Genomic DNA, 22,691 nt, shown 5'->3' with positions numbered 1-22,691 from the left:
ATAGAAATCTTTTGTAACATAAATATATTTACTGTCACTTTAGATCAATTGAATGCATTCTTGCCGTATTCATTTCTTTAAAAAATTAAAATAAAAATGTCACTGTCCCCAAACTTTTTAACAGTAATTTTTAACAAAATTATTTACAAGCCTGCTAAATAAAAAAAGTAACATCAAATGCCAATTTTTTCAAATAACCAGATTTTTTCCTGTAGGGAATTAAAGTAGGATATCTGAAAATGTAAAGTCAACATTTGCATCCTACTTCTGTAATATGCAGAATAAAAAATAAAATAAAAAGTTACAAACTAAATTACAAACTACTAACTACATCTTCAATATTGTTAGATTACACTTACTCTCTCTCTGCATTACTTTTTACTAATTACTTTCAAATCCCCAATCAATATCGACCAGTTGAACAATACAAGGATAGATGTGAAACTACTTTGAATTCTGTCAAATAAATAATATAAAATTGCATACATTATTCTTGAACTGACCAAAGTATTAAAAGGGAGAAAGTTACTTTAAAAACATACAATTTAACACAAAATTTTGATGTTAAAATCCACTGTTTTATATAGAATTGTCTACAGTCTACACAGCATTTAATGCAATTACATCAGAAGTTCCTGTGATTAAATTACAGAAAAAAAATAAGATTAACACCGTACTTTACTTTTTCAAGGGAAAAGCAATTAAAACACAATAATTGATTACTGAGTAATGAGTTACACACAACACTGGTAATATTAGAAACAAGATGTTAATCGAGGGAGGAGGGGGGGGGGGGGGGTGTAGGTATTTGATTTTAATATCAGGATTTAATTAGATTGGAAAAGTGTACCAGAAAGGGCATAACATGCAGATGCAATCTTTAAATGACAGATAAAATGAAAGGGTGTGGTGATGTGAGCCCAAAAGGAAAGTGTTTTCAGAGGCAGTGGGATCATCAGATATTCAGGGATACATCTGGGGGGATCAAGATAGGACACTGGCAGAATTGAAGGGGGAGTTGAACTTGCTTGACTGGTCTGAAAGTGTTTTTGTGAAATAAGATGCACACCAGTGATCACACCTACTAGTACTCATGGTGGCTGATGTTTCTGTTTTAATTGTATGGTAAAACAAACAAAAAACTAAGTATCTTCTCTTTTGTGTTTTACAGAAGAGAGAAAATCATACCGGCTTGGACATGGTGGTAATTAAATATTTCTGGTGAGCTATTTATTGAATGAAAACTGGGCAAGGTGTAAAATTATGCTGAAGGAAAAGAGAAGAATAGTAAGGGATTTTAATGGTTCCAGCCTTACCTCTCTTCTGAGGATACAGTGGACCATGACTATGACAAAGCCTTGCAGGGAATCAAAGACTGCGAAGAGGATCTGGAATAAAATTGAGCGTTTGTCCGTCATGGCCAGCACTGCAGACATCCAGGTGAGAGCTAACAGAGGGAGCACAACACAGGAACTCCACAGGGAGGCCCTGAGACCGAAAGAGAGATGGTGGAATGAACAACAAAAAAAACACAGGATTGTGGCCTCGGTCCCAAAAATATTTTTACCCATTAATTTTCTAAATAGGCATGAAAAAAGCACACAATTTACTAAAAAGCTCTTGAACAAACCAGCCGGCTTTCAAATTATTCAAGTAACATTATTCAAGTCTTTGATTTGAATTAAAATAGAAGTAAATAAAAATCATAAAAATATGTAAAAGTCAAAGGGCGATTCGATTATTATATATATATATATATATATATATATATATATATATATATATATATATATATATATATATATATATATATATATATATATATATATATATATATATATAAAGTTTGGACACGTTACTATTTGTAATGTTTTTGAAAGAAGTTTCTTCTGGTCGTAAAGCCACATGATCCTTCAGAAATCATTCTAATATGATGATTCATTTTCAAAGTTGGAAATAGTTCTGCTGCTTAATATTTTTTCATAACCTGTGATACTTTTTTATAATACTTTGATGAATAAAAAGTAGGAAAAAAAAGAAACAATTGTTTTAAAATAGATTTAAAATAGAAATATTTTTGTAACAACAATATACAATACTGCTCAGTAATTTGGGGTCAGTAATTTTTTTTCTTTCTTTTTTTGAAATCAATAAATTTATTCAGCAAGGATGTGTTAAATTGATAAAAATTGATAGTAAAGGAGATTTATATTATTTGAAAATATGTTATTTATTTTGAATAAAAGCAGTTCTTTTGAACCTTTTATTCATCAAATTAAGCAGCAGAACGGTTTCCAACACTCATAATAAATCAGAATATTAGAGTGATTTCTGAAGGATCATAGACAGGATGTCACATGTGACACTGAAGACTGGAGTAACGATCCTGTAAATTCAGCTTTGCATCACAGAAATTATATATATATATATATATATATATATATATATATATATATATATATATATATATATATATATATATATATATATATATATGATCAAATAAATGCAGGCTTGAAAGGTTTATATGCTATTGTAAAATATCAAATTGTCTTTTGAAAAAAAACGATAGGGAATTTTTGAAGTCTACGGTTGCGCTCTATAGAATATATATACGGTGAGAGGAGATTTGCCAGTTTCATATCAGATGAAAGCATGCATGTCCACATCAACTGTCCTAAACTGCCATCATCATCAAGAGCACAGAGCAACCAGTCCATTGTTCCAATAGAGTGTGTCAACATATTACAGACAGAGAACAAAAGCCAGCTGTTCATTCAACACCTCCACAATCTCCTTCCCAGAGGCAAGCGGAAGGACACACACGCACACACACTCTCGCATGCAGCTTAATCAGCATTAATCGATTTGCTGAGGCATTGGTGGGTACTTACATGGCATTGCTGGCCGTTGTTGCTGATAAAGCAGTAGTTGAGACAACGCCACATTTGGCACATTTTAAAGTTAGTCCTGTATGGGGCTCGCTCATCTGCCTGCAGGACAGCCAAATAACCAGACAACACAAAGGGAACATTATTTACATGGTGATCTGATTATACCAAAACAGATGTATGGATGTTTCTTCTGGAGATAGGGCTCTTTGTGGACATCATCAAAGGTGAAGTGCGTTATTTCTGCACATTTAGTAGCACCAGAATTTGAAACGGTTTGTTTGAGTAGGCTGAAAATAATGGTGACTCAACTAATGGTGTAAATTTGGATCAGGACTACCTGTTTTTGCAGTCACATCATGTTCAGAAGACATTATAGCACTGTTTCAAAACCTAATGAGGTCTCATAGCCTACTGTCAACACAGGCAACCTATGGGGCCCTTTTCTGGGCAGCTTAACATGACACTTGCAGTTGATTCTGAAATAGTTTTGTGTTAGCATGTTGCTGAGAAAACAATTCTCTAATAAGGATAACACATATGTAGCACACACAAATGCTACATGAAAGTAGTTTTATTAGATGACAGTGAACAGATGTTTAATAAAAAAACATCTTAAAGGGTTGGTTCACCCAAAAATGAAATTGATGTCGTTAATGACTCACCCTAATGTTGTTCCACACCTGTAAGACCTCCGTTCATCTTCAGACACAGTTTAAGATATTTTATATTTAGTCCGAGAGCGTATGGAAGTGTATACACACCATATATCCACCATATATGTCCATATCCAGAAAGGGAATAAAAACATCATCAAAGTAGTCATCATCAAGTCGAATCAAGTGAATCGATTCATGATTCGGATCGCTAATGTCGTGTGATTTCAGCAGTTTGACGTGATCCAAATCATGAATCAATACACTGATTCATAACCATTTGGATCTTTATTTGATGATTGAAAACAAACAGGGAAGAGAAGACAATACTCAATAAAGTCGTAGTTTTTGTTATTTTTGGGCCAAATTGTATTTTTGATGTTTCAAGAGATTCTAATGAACTAACTGATGTCTCATATGGACTACTTTGATGATGTTTTTATTCCCTTTCTGGACATGGACAGTATAGTGTGTATACACTTAGATACGCTCTCTGTCTAAATATAAAATATCTTAAACTGTATCTGAAGATGAACGGAGGTCTTACAGGTGTGGAACAACATTAGGGTGAGTCATTAACGACATCAATTTCATTTTTGGGTCAACTAACCCTTTAAGTGCATTTTTGAGTTAATAAATACACTAAATTTAATTAAGGTTTTTAAAAAACTAGGCTAAATTGATTTGATCAAAAACTGATATTCTGAAATATTACAATATACTTATTTTAAAAAATATTAGACAATATTAGAAAATATTAAATGTAATTAATGGTAAAATTCCATCAGATTGCATGAAAAATCCTTACATAATTCAATAACTGAACAATCCATAATCAACTATTCAATAAATGATGTATGGATTATTCATATTTATATTGGGTGGAATTTTACTATTTATTAAATTGTGTAAATCTTAAGAAAAAAATGCTGAGTGTATGTGGATTTGGTGCTCAAGAAAAAAAAAAAAAATGAACTGTTGAAAAATATTTGTGTGGAAACCGTGATCTTTTTTTCTGGATTTTTTGATGAATAAAAAGTTCAAAAGGCAGACACTTATTTGTAATATAAATTCTAGTGTAATAGAAAAACATAAAATGTGTTACGTTTGATCAATATAATGCACTTTTGCTGAAAAAAAGTATTCATAAAAATAAAATAAAAAAATCTTACTGAGCCCAAACCTTTGTTTAGTAGTATAGATGTTCTTTTCATGATACGAGATGATTTCCACACCTTAGCTATCTAGTTAACTGACAGGACGTCAGAAAGCAGCAACAAACATGTGACGTTACTGCGAGCTGTTCAACATCAACATTTAGAAAGCTGATTTATTGAAAATAAAAAAAAAGTGAATTGTCAGGACACCTTTTGAACCCAGGAGCTAGGTTTTGGGGGAAAAAACTTTATGCATGTTTGTGCAAAATTGCTAAATTGGCACTTACCCTGCTCTATGTTTTAGTTTCTTATCCAGGATCCCATCTCTCGAAACTAGTTTATTAAACACCAGAATGCCAATAACCATGTTAACCTGTACACACACACACACACACACACACACAAAGTAACACTGTCAGAGCACTGACTACATGTAAAAGCTTTCTTTGAATATAGACAAAACATTTAATGATGCTTTTCAACGTATTTGAGTATTTTACAAGTATAGCTTTAAGCTGTATTTTAAAAGTACAACAATCATATATAAATCTACTGTTTAGTGTTGTGTAGAAGCGTTGTTGTGGGAATCAATGCCACCATTACATCTTAATTCAGTCTAGAAAAAAGGGCTTAATGATGCATATAGCTAAATGACGGGGGTCACACAATCTTCATAACCGTTCTACGATGGAGTGAGGCAATTTTCCATTTCAACATTGGCACGCTAGACTAGCCCGGTAAATGACATAAAACATTACAAAGGCACTGGTGTGTGTAGTTAAGACTGTAAATAAACAAAGTGTAAAATTACCAGCACCACTGCAGCGGCAGGTCCCACAAATGCATAGAGAAGACCACCTTCCAGAGATAGCCAACAGCTGCAAACACAAAAAAAACGAAATATCAGCAAATCTTGCATAAAATTTAACATCCGGCATCAACTTAATGGGGCATGGCAGTACACAGTCGTATCGTCCTTGAGTGTCTGGGGATCTGGAGCCATATGCCATTGTTCTACATGAGAGACTTTTAGTGTGGAACAAGAACTCTAAAGAGATCTTAAAACACTGTATATATCCAGGTATCCTCGGGAGAACTAGGTGGGACTGTCGCAGTCTCTTGGCTCTGACTCACTACTTCATGCTTCTGTTTTAATTGGAATGGTTTTCGTGTGCTATGTGTGGGCTCTTTTACGTTTCCGTGTAAACATGAGGAACAAAGTAAAAAAGTAAGGTGTCTTACTATTGAGGTGTCCCATATCCTTTTGCTTTTGTGAATCCCATTGAGATAGCGACCACCAAGGCAGGTAATCCTTCAAAAGAGACACAGAAGTGATTATAGGCCACATACTGGGTAATCCTTCAGAGCTGGAGACATTCACAGCACATGTACAGTTGCTTCAGTCGGAGGTCAAGCATAAGAAGAAACTAATGCGAGTGGTGCTTGTGCCAGCAAAATCAGCCGCTACGATTCTAAAGTGTTCAGAGTAGATGCTAGAGTTTCCCTATGACTTGAGATATTTTTGGCTGTTTTATAACTGTACTGTTTAAAAAAAAAAATATTAATTGTTATTTAAAATAACTAGTTGTGAAGATCCATCCATGCAAGACCGTCGCTAGAGCTGCACCAAGTGCGACCACACAGGGTCTCTACAGGTCCTTGCTACTGACTTGCATTTTATTTAATTATGTCTCATTTTTTATTAGTGTTTTTCACCCAACATCGATGAAATAAAAAACCTGTTATGCATAATAAAGGCCACATAAAAAACCCTGCAAATTGATATTATTATTTTTTTGTATTTCAATATTATGTTCTGCATGTTCGCTCTACTGTGAAAAAAAAAATGGGCAACAATGGTCGAGTAGGCTACTCGAGTACTCGAACGTGACAGCGACGATCGATCCTGAAAACGATGATCAAAATCATTGATGATATTAATAATGTAGCAGTATTACTCATTTTTTAACAGTCGATCTGTTTTAAAGTTGTTTCTCATGGATTCAAAAACGCGCAGTGATGCATGTTCTCACTTTGAACATGAAAAATTAAATTATGTGCAGCGAATCTGTCATGTAGGCTATAGTGTTGTAAATGATCTGTGGTTTCGTTGCCCGTGTATTAGCATTGTTGAGCGCATTCAAAATGAGTTTCGTTTTTAAGCCTGTTGGCCAAGTTCACGTGCGCATTTGCGTCCTTTTGGGCAGATGTAAATTGTAATAGGCATATATCTGATTAATCTCATATCCACAACTTTCCTGCAAGTCTTAGTGAGTATTGCCATGACACTCGATACTTCCGGTTGATGGTATCTCAGTTCCGGTTTAGCACACATAACAGTTATGCTGCGTTCACACCAGACGCGAGTGATGCAAATAAATAGTGCTATTCGTGCAAAGTTGGATGCGTAAACATTTTGAATCCATTCGCTTCATTCACTATACAACAGACGCGAATTTGCGTCATGGGAGGGGCTTCTGCCAGGCAGCGGCAGTCGTCAGAAGGACTAGCCGAGTTAAGGCTGCTCTCGCCGGGGTTAATGAGCGCTGAGCGCCTGTGTCTCACACCTCCGAAACCTTGCTTCCATAAACCATGCAACATAAACGGACCCGTTTGACATGTTGCCTAGCACCATACGCACTCCATTCAATGCCCAACGCGCTAACTCTAGAATTGTGATGTAGAAGTAATATTTGTATTTTAATATTTGTAATTGTTGAAATGTTCATGTCAGACATTGTCAGTAGACTTTTTTTTAATCAACATGAAAATAGATGCATGAACTTCAATGAATTTAAGTGCATTGTAATAAAAAATAACATTTCATTGCTGTAAATGTAACTATTGAGTTTATATATTAGTTTAACCTATTTAAAATATTGCAGTAAAACTGTATAATTTTTTGCAAGGGGTATGTTTATTGTTTTCAATAATTTACAGATTTAATGTGTACCAAGACCGGTCTAAAAGCCTTACTATCCAAATAGAGACCTGCACTCCCGCGGGACCCAGCACAACCGAGTGCGGCATGGGATAATATTTGATGGGTTAATGTGGATCCGGGTGAACAAAATAAATAACTAGAAACAAATAAACCTTTATTTATAATCAAATAAAATCGATTTACAGGCGCATGGACGGAAGGTAACTCTGGCGTGGTTCATAGGAACAGCTGGCCTACCACACAGTGGCAAAATGTCTGCACCGCATAACTCAGGTGAACCGCTTAGTGCTACAGATATTAGTAAGTTCTTGTAGGATAGTCAGATCCATGCGACCATCTGGGACATGTGATCATTTTGCCTGAAGCATAGTTGTAAAAGTCTACTCCTGAGTCCTGATAATACAACCAAGCATTCAGCTTAGAACAGTACAGACTAACGTAAACCGGTAGTTCGCTACCGGCTTGTTCTACGTTGCCATAGCGATCATCGGAAAGGTCAGAGTTCAGGAAAGTTGTGGATAGGATGTGTTTGACTGAGTTTATTAATTCTCTAGCAAAGCTCTGCAGGGTGGTGTATTCACAGTTTCAGCTCAAATACAATGCCCGATATCATTGACTGGGTTATTTGAGACAGTTATTTAGTTTCTTTTTCTTTAAGACATAAAATATTAACGAGCCTTTAATTGCCTGTATATAATACATAGTCTAATCAGCTCTCAAAAGTAAGCATGAAGCTCGCCACAGCACACCAGCAAATTTAATAACTATGAATGTGGGTGAAAAATCAGCACATGGTAATGTTTTCTATGTTTTTGGCTGTAAAGATTAAGTCGAAGATGCTGACTCTTATCTCTGCATTAGTGGATGTGCCTATATGCATGTTTCAGGATGACAATCTGAGGATATTTTGAATTGGTTAATTTAAAAGTATATATTTTAACCTATAGATAGGATATATTTCTCATGTCTGTGACGCAAGTATACTCTGAGTTTCGGTTAATTTTTGTTACATGCTCAAGTTCACTGAGATGGCAGATCAAGCGATTCCACATTGTTTTCATTGTTTTACAAAATCACAACTTTTTGGTGTTATCAACGTGCATCTCTCTCACACGCGCATCTCACCGACACACACACACACACATCACCGACAGTGGGCTGGTCGGGAGAGAGCAAAGTTCAGTATTTGTGGAACTCCAGTAAGGGCTGTCTGTCTATTTTATTCATTTTAAACATCGGATGAAATTATTTCTCTTTTGATACAAGGCAATGCTGAGTCATTAATACATCACTAAAGACAAACAATTATGATAGCGATGATATGAAGTCCGATGTTTTAGTGATTATAGTTTGGTAACGTTCGCTTACAAGTCACCCACTACAACTAACAAGGTGACAAGTCTGTGCGTGATTGTAGTTAATGTAGATTTACCGCTGTGTTGGGCTCAATGTTATTGGGAAGAACTTTGAATAAGCACGATCATTTAATAATTAAATTCCGTGTGGTGAACCTATGATAAGCAGCCCACGCACGTCGCTCTGTTTGATGTCGGATGGGATAGTCAAAATATATCCAAACCACTGAAGTTGAGCGAACTAACTTGTCAACGATATCTGCGTCATCCGAGCTGGTCCTGAGCTTTCTTCACTATTGCTCATTTTTATCGCTCCACTTCACTCTGATCCTCCAAGCCTGTCAGTCACTGACTGTAAACAACAGCGTGTGCAGCACCCAGAAGCCCGGTCTGCAATACGCATGTGCAGCATAGCACGTAAGCATTATATAGAGAATTTATCGAACTGTTGTTATCGTTTTATTGAGGAAAATTATATTGTGATAATTATCGTTATTGTTTTATCGCCCAGCCCTACTTAAATTTAATAGCTCTATTTGTTAATATTATTATTATGCAGTAGATCTTACAATACTTATGAGTGTGTGTGACCTTGAGTAATGCGCATCCATTTCAGTGAGCACAGCATTACACAAAGATTGTGTACAGAGCTTTACTCTGTCCATTTTAAACTTTATTTTCCGCATCTGAAATAGCTCAAACCGCATTTTTATTTTTTGTGTCAATCAGATACACAATAAAGTTGCATTTATTACTATAATACTTTCTATAGCAACCCCCTCACACACCAAGTTCGCACAGGACCTCACACACTTCTTGTTATAACCCTGCATCCAAAAATAGGGGAAATGAGAATATAGCCATGGATATGTATATTACATTTAGTTAAAAACACTCACTAATACTGGCTGATATCAAATATGGCACCAACATTTCATGCATCTCTAATCATGAAATGTCTGCAGCACAGGGTTACAGATTTGTTTAATTAATTAACCCTAGACATGAACAATAGTTGCCTTAGCAAACACCACTGCAGACCTTCAAAAGCACGTCAGGTTTTCAAGTCAGGAACGACATAACTTCGAAATAATTTGTGACATGAGAGCAAGTAAACAATCTACTAAGAATCCCTGGAGTTTTACCACAACTGCTTTTGAACAGAGAGGCTGACACAATCAAACAGGTCTTGAGCTGAAGTATATTATCATATCTGCTATCTTTCTAATCTTCTCTCTCCATTTCTCTGTCTCTCATCTTTGCTGGTCTCGAGCAGGACTGCCATTATGAAAGGGCTCTTTCTGCTCCTACCACTGTCCCGTGATCTGAATATTAACAACCATCCCTCTCGCACTGGTGGCTGAATTTATTGATGCAATCAGCTTGTCTGAAGAACCAGCGATGGGTCTTGTGGGCCTCCTCCCCTTTGCTGAGTCTGACCAAATCTCCGCCCCTTGCCACCATGCAGTTTCATCCTCAACCAATCAGAAAGCGCACTGCAGCGCACACACAATGCCACTGTTCCTCCCTCAAAGGTAACATTTCGACTCTGGATGAATGAAAAAAAGAGGGAATATCTGAAAAAGATTAATGAATTTGACCTGGAAACTATCCATGATGACATGGTTGTTTCATCACATATATAAACTCTACCTGTGGATTTATAGTTCAGCAGAAAAAACACAGCATAGTCTGCCAGATAGTGAGCACGACGTGCCTCTTGTGTTCCTATGACCTCAGTAGGGGTCATGCAATTAAATAGACCAGCTGTTGGTTTTCTGATCCTCAACAGATGTTTCAGATTAGTACTTTTGCATTGAGGCACCATTTATCTTGGACACCGTTTAGATAAAACAAAATGCAAAAAAAAACACTCCAATGAGATGAATTTAACAGACCACCGAATTAAAAAAAAACCATTACTGCATAGCTGTTTACTATAAAATTCATTAAGGGGAAAAAATTAGGGTAATGATTATTTATCCTAAACAGCAGCGACAGCAACTCAATGCAGGCAGACATGGACAAAATGAACTGCTGAAGTTCAAATCAAGCATCAGAATGGGGAAGAAAGTTGATATAAGGGCCTTTTTACACCTGGTATTAAGATCCGTTTTGGTCGATCAGATCGCAAATGGATGACGGAAAACACAGGTTGAAATGGGATCTAAAACATTTTGAACTTGTCCACATTGGACCACTTCCAGAGGTAGTGGAAAACGCATTTGAACGGATTGCTTTCGTAGTGTAGACGCTCATGTGGTCGAATGTGTTCAAACTGCCACAAAGGACCGCCTACTGACCTAATGTGTAAACAGTATGAGACGTGCGCTAACCAGGCAGGATGTAAACTTTGTCGGCTGAAGACCCGAGTTTGGTTTGAAGACGAAAAACGTACCAAGCACGATGTTATCTTACCATTCCTAATTTCAACGAAAACTAAAGTCGCTGCTCACCGCATGGTTTCCCGACATCTCTGAGCTTGTTCATATGTAAATTTCAAATGCTTATTTTGTCCATTAGATCAAAAGAATTTAAAAAGGCCATACATTCACCCGCCCATAGACCCTCCCCTCAAAGAATTCAGGACAGAAGTGGTTGTAAGTGGACAAAAGACATAAAACACTGTGTTACGCTAGAGGTAGACATTAACAGAGGTGTAATGATCTGGAAGATGGCTGCTAGTATCCTTATTTCTTTTTGTCTGGTCGTATTCACTTCTCGGCATCCGTTGTTATGGGAATGAAATCATGGACTGATACAAAAGCAGGAGCAACAAGTTTATTTTAAAGCAGACATGACTTGTCAATTCTACCGCCATTAATCTCTGAGATACTGAAAAAAACCCACTTATGAATGGAGTGTAACACGATGAATCTAAAATGTGAGTCTTGTTTTATACATGTGCTGCGCACTGATGCGAAACACTAATTCAAGAACCGTCCATTTCATGGATACCAATAAGATAATTAACCCACCATCAATGTTTATCGAAAAAGCCAAACTAATAAACGCTTCACATATCTTCTTCAGTCATGTCTTTTTCCTCTGCAAATAGCAAAACACTGCAATGATGGAAAGACAGAGCCTTGTTTGTTGCTAGGTAACTGGAGGGATGAGCGTTTGCTCTTCTGTAATCAATTTGATGTGTGCGTAAAGAGGTCCTGTATAAGAAACCCTGGGGAGGTATGGAACATACGAGACGGTATCAAATAATTACCCACTCACATTGTCCATATATTTGAGAAGTAAATGCCAGATGCATGATGATGGAGCAGTACAATTGCACATTAGCGAGGAAAGCGAGAAAGAGGGAGAGATGTAGAGATGTAGACATACTATAAGTGTTATGGAGATTCAAGCACTCACCCCATCCCAGGCAGAGGAAGCGTTTCCGAATGAGCCTGGTCCGAACTTTCCCTGTAACAGCCATATAGGACTGCCAAGCTTCTGTCAAAACCCAGCAGAAGGACGCCAGGAAAAAGAAGTGCAGAAATGCAGTTGTCATCGTGCATATGCCCTGTACATTCAACAGAGAGAGGGAGAGAGAGAGAGGGGAAGAATGGATCAAATATTTTGAAACATTCATGTTAAGTCCTAATGAGGATTTTTGGACTGTCAATCGAATAACACACTAACTGAGTCAGACTTTAGGTGGGAAGTATTAAAATTCACCCATTAAAAATAATTAAACTTACAGGAAATGTGAACCACCAAGATTAAAAAAAATTGGAGGTACAAAAAATGGCTGCCTCAAAGCACCTGCTCCCTATGATTTTAATTTAAGATTTCATGAAAAGCCTGTGACTAAACAACAAAGCCGGCAGACAGAGAACATGTTTTGCTCCAGACTCGTCTAGACCATTTAGGACTGAGCACTTTGATGGTGTGTTCACAACGTGGTCTTGTGGCTATGGTTTAGATGAAAACAACGATAATCATTTCATTTAGAGAAAATGGGGTCATTTTGAAAGAAATGTATACTTTTATAGAGCAAGGATGCATTAAACTGATCAAAAGTGTTACAAAAAATATATACTTCAAATACATTTTGTTATTTTGAACTTTACATTTTCTCCAAAATATAAGCACAACTGTTTTTAACATTGTTAATAATAAATTATTTTTGAGCATCAAATAGCATATTTTAATGTCTGAAGGATCATGTGACACTGAAGACTGGCGTAATGATGCTGAAAATTCCATCACAGAAATAAATTACATTTTTTAAATAAACAGGAAATAGATATATGCGTCCCATGCTGGCAAATTTCCACACAAAATTAGTTATTGTTATTTTCAATTTGTCTATTAAAAACCCTTTCAAATGTTTTTTTGTTTTTTTAATTGGACTAAAATTAAATGAGCTATACCTGTTTGAAGTCGATAAAGTCAGCAAAGTAAATAGAGAAAAACGAGTTCAGGTTTTCTGACTGTTCCAAAACAAAATCACCTATCAACCACACCTTAATATCCCTAGTAATAACACCAAATTTGGCACACCAAGTCAAAACCAAATATCTACAGGAAAAATATCTATTGTTTGATTAACATTAATGAAACACCGGCTATATATTAAGATTTATTGTACCGCACGGATGTTTTATTATGTTGTACATTAGATGTTCCTCCAAACATTATTTTGCAGTACTGTAATTCTGTGTATGTGTGTGTATTGGGATTGTGCGCTGCGAGAGGTGTATTTGTGCGCACGTGTCAAATCTGCCAGTCAGCGCGGGTAAGGAAAAATACTCCTCCCAGAATACCTACAAAAGATACGTTTAGCTGTTTGATTGTTATTTGGAGCATTGGGATTGCTAGATGAGGGCTTAATGAACTCATTTTTGTGAAAACTTCTCGACATTTTTCTATTGTTTTGCCTGTAGCTCGAAATTATCCCGTGCGCATTCCGACTTCTTTTGCCAGCACGGGTCACATATTTCAAAATAAATTTTTACTGTATTTTTGATCAAATAAATGCAGCCTTCCATACAGCCATCATCTATTTTCTCAATTTTAATAGTGAACAAAGAATGTTTTAACCTATTTGGTCTTCGTCAGGTAATATAAATTAGTATGAGCAAGTTTAGCAAGTTTAACTTAAACATACTATACTGTGATATTGGTCATATGGCCCAAATCCAATGCTTCTGATTCCAAATCTAGAAAATCTCACTGAAATTAAAACACGTGCTCTGGACATTCTCAACACTTTGTCACCAATAGCGAGCAGACAGAGGGTATGAGATGCCTTTAGCAGCAAAAGCACTTCTTTTTCACCAAATGAGTATCTTTCCTCACTGAATTTGGCAGTCAGTGCATCTCATACAAATCTTTTAAGACTGGGATGATCGGCATGTGACAAAAACTCCTCTTTCCTAAAACCGTGTGTAGCTATAAGTTAAAGGCTCAGGTAAGAAGAAAAATATTAAAACTTACTTTAATTTAACAAACACAAAATGTTCTGAGTGGGTCACAGAGTATGTGGTCAAAAGACAAGAACAACAAGAAACATAATTCGAAATGTTTTTCTTCTGATATAATTTTTTCATAAATTGTTACAAATTTAAGTCTCTCACCAGACAAACAAACTTTACAGTCCTGTTGTACTCATATGTGGAGGTGTGCACTGTATATCACTTCACTATACACTGATCAGACATAACTTTATGACCACCTTCCTAACATTGTGTTGGATCAAAACAGCCCTGACCCGTCGAGGTATGGACTCCACTAGACCCCTGAAGGTGTGCTGTGATATCTGGCACCGAGATGTTAGCAGCAAATTCTTTATGTCCTGCAAGATGCAAGGTCGGGCCTTCATGGATCGGACTTGTTGTTTTCAGCACATTCCATAGATGCTCGATTGGATTGAGATCTGGGGAATTTGGAGGCCAAGTCTAGACTGGGTAAACCCAGCCTGATCTGCCGGTGATTTGATTTTGCCCGGCAACTCTGGGCAAACCTGTCTGGAAACCTGTACATTCATTTCTACTGCTTTTGCTACACTTTTGCAGGAACCAATCACAGCCTGCCTTATCCACCTGGCATGCTATTGGCGGGTTTAACACGATGACAGATAGAGAAGTGATGGGTCGTTGCAGTTGATCATGCCTCTTGTGGTCTGATTGGTTGAAGGACTATCCAATTGCGTACAGAGTTATTTGAATAATGTCTGTTGATCCGCCCCTTGTGCAGTAGAATATATAGAGCAGACTTCCCAGACCAATGTCAACACCTCATACTTGTTGCTTTGCTCTTTAAACATTTTCTTTGTGATAGGGTACATTATCCTGCTGAAAGAGGCCACAGCCACCGGGGAATAACGTTTCCAAGAAAGTTGTGTACATGGCCTGCAATAATGCTTAGGTAGGTGGTACGTGTCAAAGTAACATCCACATGGATGGCAGGACCCAAGGTTTCATAGCAGAACATTGCCCAAAGCATCACACTGCTTCTGCCAGCTTGCCTGCTTCCCATAATGCATCCTGGTGCCATGTGTTCCCCAGATAAGCGACACACGCACCCAGCCGGCCACGTGATGTCAAAGAAAATGTGATTCATCAGACCGGGGCAAACTTCTTTTATTGCTCTGTGGTCCAGTTCTGATGCTCACGTGCCCACTGTTGGTGGTTTCGGCGGTGGACAGGGGGCAACATGGGCACTTTGACTGGTCTGCGGATATACAGCCCCATATGCAACAAACTGTGATGCACTGTGTATTCTTCTGACACCTTTCTATCAGAACCAGCAAGTTCTTCTAGAGCAATTTGAGATACAGTAGCTCGTCTGTTTGATCGGACCACATAAGCCAGCCATCACTCCCTATGTGCATCAATGAGTCTTGGTTGCCCATGACCCTGTTGTCAGTTCACCACTGTTCTTTTCTTGGACCACTTTTGATAGATACTGACCACTACAGACTGGGAACACCCCACAAGAGCTGAGTTTTGAAGAACCCAGTTGTCTGGCCATCAAAATCTGATCAAATCTTAACGCTTTTCAATTTTTCCAGCTTCTAACACATCAACTTTGAAGACAAAATGTTAACTTGCTGCCTAATATATACCACCCACTAACAGGAGCTGTGATGAAGAGATAATCAATGTTCATTTTACCTGTCATAATGTTATGCTTGATCGCTGTATAAAGAGTGGATAAAAATACAAGCATGCAGCATTGTAGTTGCATCATCAATTAGAAAGTCATGAACTTGTGAACATGTTTATTCTATTCAGTTTCCATATATTTTATTAACAGGTCATGTTAGTTTGTTTATTTACCATAGTAACTGCAGTGTCCATAACACTAAAATAACTTTTTATTTTCAATTTCATATTATATTGTGTAGTTTTAAATGACTGTGGTGCTCTAACAACTTATTAACTCTATTAACAAAAGCTAGTTTTTTAATGGCCAGCTATTTAATGGCCTTAAATGATACTGTTTATTCATCAGTTTTACTGATATTCTTACAATTTATGTGTATGTAAAGTAAAGTGGGATGGTAATTGTGTGTGTGTGTAACTACTTTTCTAAAACTCATTTTCTTTATTATCTGCCAGTGGATGCTGAATGGTTGATAATCATGTAAAATTCCCTATTAAGTAAACTTGGAGATGAATCTACTGATACAGGGAGAACCTAGATGCTCAAGGCATAGAAAGGAGCTGTGAGCACGGCTGACATGAGCCAGAGACAAGCTGAACAGAACGTAATGAAGACCCGGCTTCCACCTGCTCCCGGTCCACTTGATGGGGCCAAGACGAATGCTGTGAAAATGGATCAACTGGCAGCATGTGATGGGACACCTGATGCTGTTGAGCTCTCTCACACTGCAATAAAGCTACAACTCCTCAGTAAACCAGCTTTCATGAGCACATGCAATGTCTGGGAGATTTAGCATGAAGTTCACTGCCAGGGTGCATCTAAAGCCCTATTCACATGGGATTAGTATTACCTGGTGACCTCTAGTCATTTGTAATAATTGTGGAGGTTGTCTGTGATCTTAATCTGGTGGGAAATGGACATGTCTGTAATTTGTAAAGTAAAAATTCCCCTGCAAATGTCCTAACATATTTCACAGGACACAGAGATCCTGTGATACTATTAGTCCCATGCAAAATTAGCATCTCTGTGATTTGGCCAGGATTTGGTGGGGTCGTTCATAATTTTTTCAATGTTTTTTTTTAATCCATCTTTCGCGATTGGAGGCTGTGTAGCAATTGTTTTGATAGTATTTATTTGGGTGCTGGGTTATTTCGCTATACACCATACAATTATATACAATTTGCAGAAAGAAACAAATGAAAACCATCAGAAGAGTGAAAACGATGATTAGATTGATTCGATGGAGATGAATGTCATGTATAGCACGTAAAGAACATTATTCTGTTTATAATATATCATACAGCTAGACCAAAAAGACGTCATATCCAGGAGATAAGTCCGTCAATTCGAGTAAAATCACAGGCTTCGTTTATCCCATGAAAATTCAGATGGGGGGATTTCTAAATCACACGAGGTCCCCAGATAATACTAATCCCGTGTGAATAGGGCTTAAGCCAGACTACTTCTGGACCAATGTTCCCTACCCCAATCCCCATACACTGTTTCTTGACTTCCAGAATTAGAAGGACACAATGGTTATATAATAAGCATAATCTCTACAAATATTATAAAATTTTTGGGATCTTTTTGTCACTTTTTATTAATACACTACCATTCTAAAGTTTAAGGTCAGTAAGCTTTTTTATATACATTAATTATTATAAAGCAAAGAAGCATTGAATTTATCAAAAGTGACAGTAAATACATTTAAAATGTTACTAAAGATTACTTTTTTATACATAATTTAGGTAGGCTTTAAATATCTTGCATTTGAAGACTGATGTTAAACAGTGACCATACTATACTTCCTAATAGTGATATATATATATATATATATATATATATATATATATATATATATATATATATATATATATATATTTGTGTATGTGTGTATGTATGTATGTACGTTGTGCAAAAAAGTCATCAGAATAAAGTTTAATTATAATATTTATATCAGTAAGTCTCAAGCTATATATTAGTAAATATGTTAATAGATTTTTACTATACTTAGTATGAAACAAATGTATTTTAAATACATTTTGGCCCTGTTTACACCTGCTATTATATGGTTTTTGGTTCACCTGATCACAAGTGGATGACGGAAAATACAAGTTTTGAGCTTGTCCACTTTTGACCACTTTCAGAGGTAGTCGAAAACACATTTGAACGGATTGCTTTTATAGAGTAGATGCTCATGTGGTGGAATGCATTTAAACAGCCACAACAACTGCCTACTATCCATCTACTGACCTAATGTGAAAACTAACTGGACAGGATTTAAACTTTGCCGGTTGGAGACCTAAATTCGGTTTGAAGACGAAAAACATACCAAGCATGATGTTCTCATACCATTCCTGATTTCTAACCCACACACACACACACGCCGCGTTCAGTGTGATCTTGCGGCTGTCAGAGCAGAAACGAAAGCTGATGCTCTTTTTCCATTTTGTCTGATTTTTGTCAATTAGATCGAAAGATTTGACAAACCGCATTTACCCACACTTCCCTCGAAGAAATCAGGACAGAAGTGGTCGAAAGTGGACCAAAAGACAGATAAAAACCCTTAGCTGTAAATGGGAATGTGTCTCCCTCATCTACTTATGATCTGATTGACCAAAACGCATCTTAATACCAGGTGTAAACAGGGCCTTTGGTATAGTTATTTTTCACTAGAGCAGAACTGTATGTCAAAGCAGAAGTAGGCCTAACCCCTATGCTACATATCTAACATTTTACAGCTAAATTGTCACACTTACTGTTACATAAACACTTAGCGTTGTCTATTTATATTCCACTGCTGGAAGATACTTTAAGACATTTACAACAGGATCTTAGCTCCACAATTTTCAGAGGCATTTCTAGGTGTCAGATGTGTTTCGTTCCATTTTCTGCCTAATGCTAGCTGCTTAGCAAACGAGATTGCCAAACGAGGTGATGTGGCTCATGGCACATTCGTGTCACCGCAGGACCTCACAGCCATATGGGCCGGTGCTAATGACTGATGAAAAAACACTTATGCCACAGAGCAGAAATTAACTGCTATAAATATAGTATCGATTGACACTTCACAAGTAGCTTGCGTGACTGTTTAGGCAAATACGCAGAGCAAAACACAACAAACAGAAACCAAACGAAGCGTACGTCGCCAGGTCTCCTATTTAGATCACACAGAGGAACAAGGTGCATTCAGATCGCATTCAAAGGTATCTGAAGGCACATGAAAGCTCCTGACCCGAGTGGGAATCTGACTTGTATCTTTAAGTACCAAATGTACTATATCTGTATGCGTGTGGGTTTGCCTGAAGAGCTGGGCAGTAGAGGAAGTGGAGGGGGTGGCACACAGCCTCAGCTGAAATCCTGAGTACACACTGCCCTTTACAAAGGCAAATTGCCGGGAGATATTGAGCCCACTGTGTCTGTATCCATGGCAACAGAGGAAGTTCAAGGGAACAGTAAAGAACAACATAGCTGACGTAAAAGAAGGCGTGTGTGTATGTCGAAGGGCTGGTGCCGGTGTGCTCGGCTGGGATACATGTACGTGAGCTTAAGGTTAGCGAGGGTTCCAGGCGTTAACTATAAGGTTAGCAAGTTCATTTTCTTACATGGACGACGGCTCTCTGGTGTCACGCTAACTCGCTTCAACAAGCTTCCGGACACACAGTTTGAGGTTGATGCAAATATGAAAATAAACAAGCCTATATAATATGCTTCAAATTATGCGAAATATTAAATCATGGCAAGCAATAATCCCTAATGAGATTCATTTATGTATACAGCTGGGTTTTCATTTATGAAACTGCATGCTTGAACTCTGTGCCCATTACATCAATTCAATGCCTGTACTCTTAAAAAAAATGCAATTAACTAATACATTAATGTAATGAATTGAAAGCAACTGAAAAATGTAAAAAAAGAACATAAATATTGAGATATCCTCTTTTTAAGAGTATGCTCTGTGAAGTTCACAATATGAGTTTTATAATAAAATAAAATAATAAAGAAAAGAAATGTTGAAAACTAGAACCGTGAATCGTGTTGGAATATATAAAGACTTCAGAATGCAAAAGTCCATTTGCCATTTTTTCTCTCTTAAATTAGCATATGTTTAGGTTCAGTCATTTCACCTTAGTGGCAATGAAAAGGTTATTAGTTAGTTATTGAAATGCCTCATTAGCAAAAGGCACTTTAGTAAAATCATTGGTATTTAACATGTTTGTATTCAAGTCAAGTCTGCACTTTTTTGTTTGTGTTTTTTTGCAAAAACCTCTGATTCTCTTGTCGTGGGTGGAATAGATCTGCTCTTTTATGTAGGTTATGTCAGTTTCTGTCAGAGTTATGGCACCACACGGAACACTGTTGTGTTTACATGCTACTCACGAAATCCTGTCATTGCCACTGTAACGATTTTCTTTAACCTTAGAACAGACAGAATTATGAGGTTAACGACATTCCCTTTTGAACCTCCTGAAACTACTACAGGTTCCTCCATTTCATCTTACTCATCCATCTTGTTTAGTTAAAAATCTCTTTAAAAAGGATACAAACTTGCAGCTCGCTAATTTAATGCTGACTCACAAGCACAATGTTATTCATCTAGAAACCATATGATCCAAATTCTTCTGATTGGCTCTTAGAGGATTTTACTGGCTAAGGAAAATGCCATTTAAAAAGGTCTGCCAACGGGCTGAGGCTGGGATGTAGCGGGTTTGAAGCAAAAGTATTTGAAAGACTATGTGCCGCGTGCATTCACTAAATATTATCTCATTTTGGCGTAGGTGGCGTTTATTCTTCATATATATTTTTAAATTAGATCATATTTTCATTTATTCTCATTCTGCAGAGTTCAAATGCAGAGCCAATTATGTTAAGTTATAGTTCACAAAATGCATTTCTGAATACGTAGGCCGTGCTTGTTGTTGTGACTTTTATTTTGATGGCGCTGAGAACGCCAGAGCTTGAGCACACAGCGATCACATTCTCCTTTAGTTTATATGTTTAACAGTGCTTTTTGTACAAAACATGTAGACCGTATATTAAAAAAGTATTAGCGTTTGCCGTGTGGTTGATGTTCAATGTTGCTAGTTGAGTAGAATTACATAATCATGCTTTGCTTGGACCAAAGTTGTGTTGGATCTTTTCCTAAGTGTAAAGGTTGAGAGGTCCATCTATCACTGTTTTTCACGTTCGTAGTTAGTTTCTGGAGTAAATATACAGGCTATAACCTGTGTGTGTACACAGCTTTTTTTTTAAATGGAGCTGGTGTTTCGCATGCGTTTGACCAATCAGCATACACTTGCATCACAGGTAGTTTATATTGTGCTGGGTTACACCCTACTAAGAAGTATAGGAGCTAATTTAGTTCCCCCAAAAGGAGTTTCTAGAACTACAATCATTCCTAGTTCTTGTGGCGTGAACACCAAAAAGCGAGTACTTCCGCCAATAGTTCTAGGAACAACGAAAAGGTTCCTCTGGTGCGAAAGCCCCTATTATTCCTGCCCCTAAGGTTTTCTTTGTTCAGTTCTCTGTATGCAGTTTTCATATTACACTTTGATACTTTAAACAGCACTGCTCTCTTGGTTTTTACAGGGATGTGTTTACGTCATTCTATCATAGCACTCACACGTTGTGCAGGGACCAAGCTGTCAGAAGATATCTATAGAATACTGTCTTCCTCACAAAGCTCAACTAAAAGACTGGGGGGGAAATACCACCCCAGATAACATCTACAGATGCCAATGTCATAAGTTTGCCAGTGCAGTAGGTCAGTTTGCCCATTAAGCTGTCATTAATTATTTATCATTCAGCTGTTAAACATGAAAAAAGACTGACTCATTTTACCCCAAGGCACAGATGTAGATAAAACAAATTAGAGCATTTTTTTTTTTTTTATTATTGAAAGCTATCTCTATAGATCATCAAAGTGGCTGATGAAGCATTTAAATCCTTGACTTTAAGCTTAATAATTTGATCTGTGAGTCATTCGTCGCGGTTTCTTATCAACAGAGAATCCTTTCATTTCAGATGATTCTTCGAGGGAGCTTCAATATTCTCTTTGAAGATGTGATTAAATGATGCCATGAATAATAATAAAAAAAATAATATAGCATAATCCAAGTCATTTAACAGTAAATATGTGATGGGACTATGAGGTCACGGCATTGTCCTCTGCCAAACGCTACCAAGTGGAATAAACTTCTGATAATTGGAGGGCGTGACTTAAAATAATGAAACACTTATGTAATTACCGAAGCCATTCATTCTGTACTGACTTATTTTGCAACTGAGGAAAATTATCTATGACATTTAGACTTGTTTTCAGAACATCTATCATAACTTTTGTATTTCTATCAGCCATATTTTCATTAATGTGTTATTTTATATATTTGAATTTCAATGAAGCCTGTTTAACCCCTGTTAAAAAACATCCCTAAATATTTACTCCAACAGGAAAATTTTACTGAATTACCCAACAGGTTTTTGGCAGTGACCAGGTGACATAAAAAAAGTCAGTTAATTAAAAAAGTATTAAATACTCTCAATCCTTTTTCTCACTCCCAAGGCGTCAAAATCCGAAG

At 36.9% G+C, this 22,691-nt stretch overlaps 1 protein-coding gene across 4 annotated transcripts in view; it reads right to left on the bottom strand.

The window, feature by feature from the left end:
- Positions 1-22,691, bottom strand: part of adgrb3 (adhesion G protein-coupled receptor B3) — a 238,882-nt gene that overhangs the window by 12,632 nt on the left and 203,559 nt on the right. For all 4 annotated transcript variants that reach the window (XM_067422099.1, XM_067422100.1, XM_067422102.1 and 1 more), the window contains 6 exons: positions 12,373-12,523; positions 5,947-6,016; positions 5,516-5,582; positions 4,992-5,077; positions 2,895-2,993; positions 1,317-1,488 (listed from right to left, as the gene is read on the bottom strand). In XM_067422099.1, the coding sequence (XP_067278200.1) occupies positions 1,317-1,488; positions 2,895-2,993; positions 4,992-5,077; positions 5,516-5,582; positions 5,947-6,016; positions 12,373-12,523 (645 nt within the window). The remainder of the gene's footprint in view (positions 1-1,316; positions 1,489-2,894; positions 2,994-4,991; positions 5,078-5,515; positions 5,583-5,946; positions 6,017-12,372; positions 12,524-22,691) is intronic.

The sequence above is a fragment of the Pseudorasbora parva genome, chromosome 17, assembly GCF_024679245.1.
Source record: "Pseudorasbora parva isolate DD20220531a chromosome 17, ASM2467924v1, whole genome shotgun sequence".
NCBI classification, from domain to species: domain Eukaryota; kingdom Metazoa; phylum Chordata; class Actinopteri; order Cypriniformes; family Gobionidae; genus Pseudorasbora; species Pseudorasbora parva.
The sequence above is the reverse complement of the archived record's forward strand: the minus strand, read 5'-3'. Positions and strand labels throughout refer to the sequence as shown.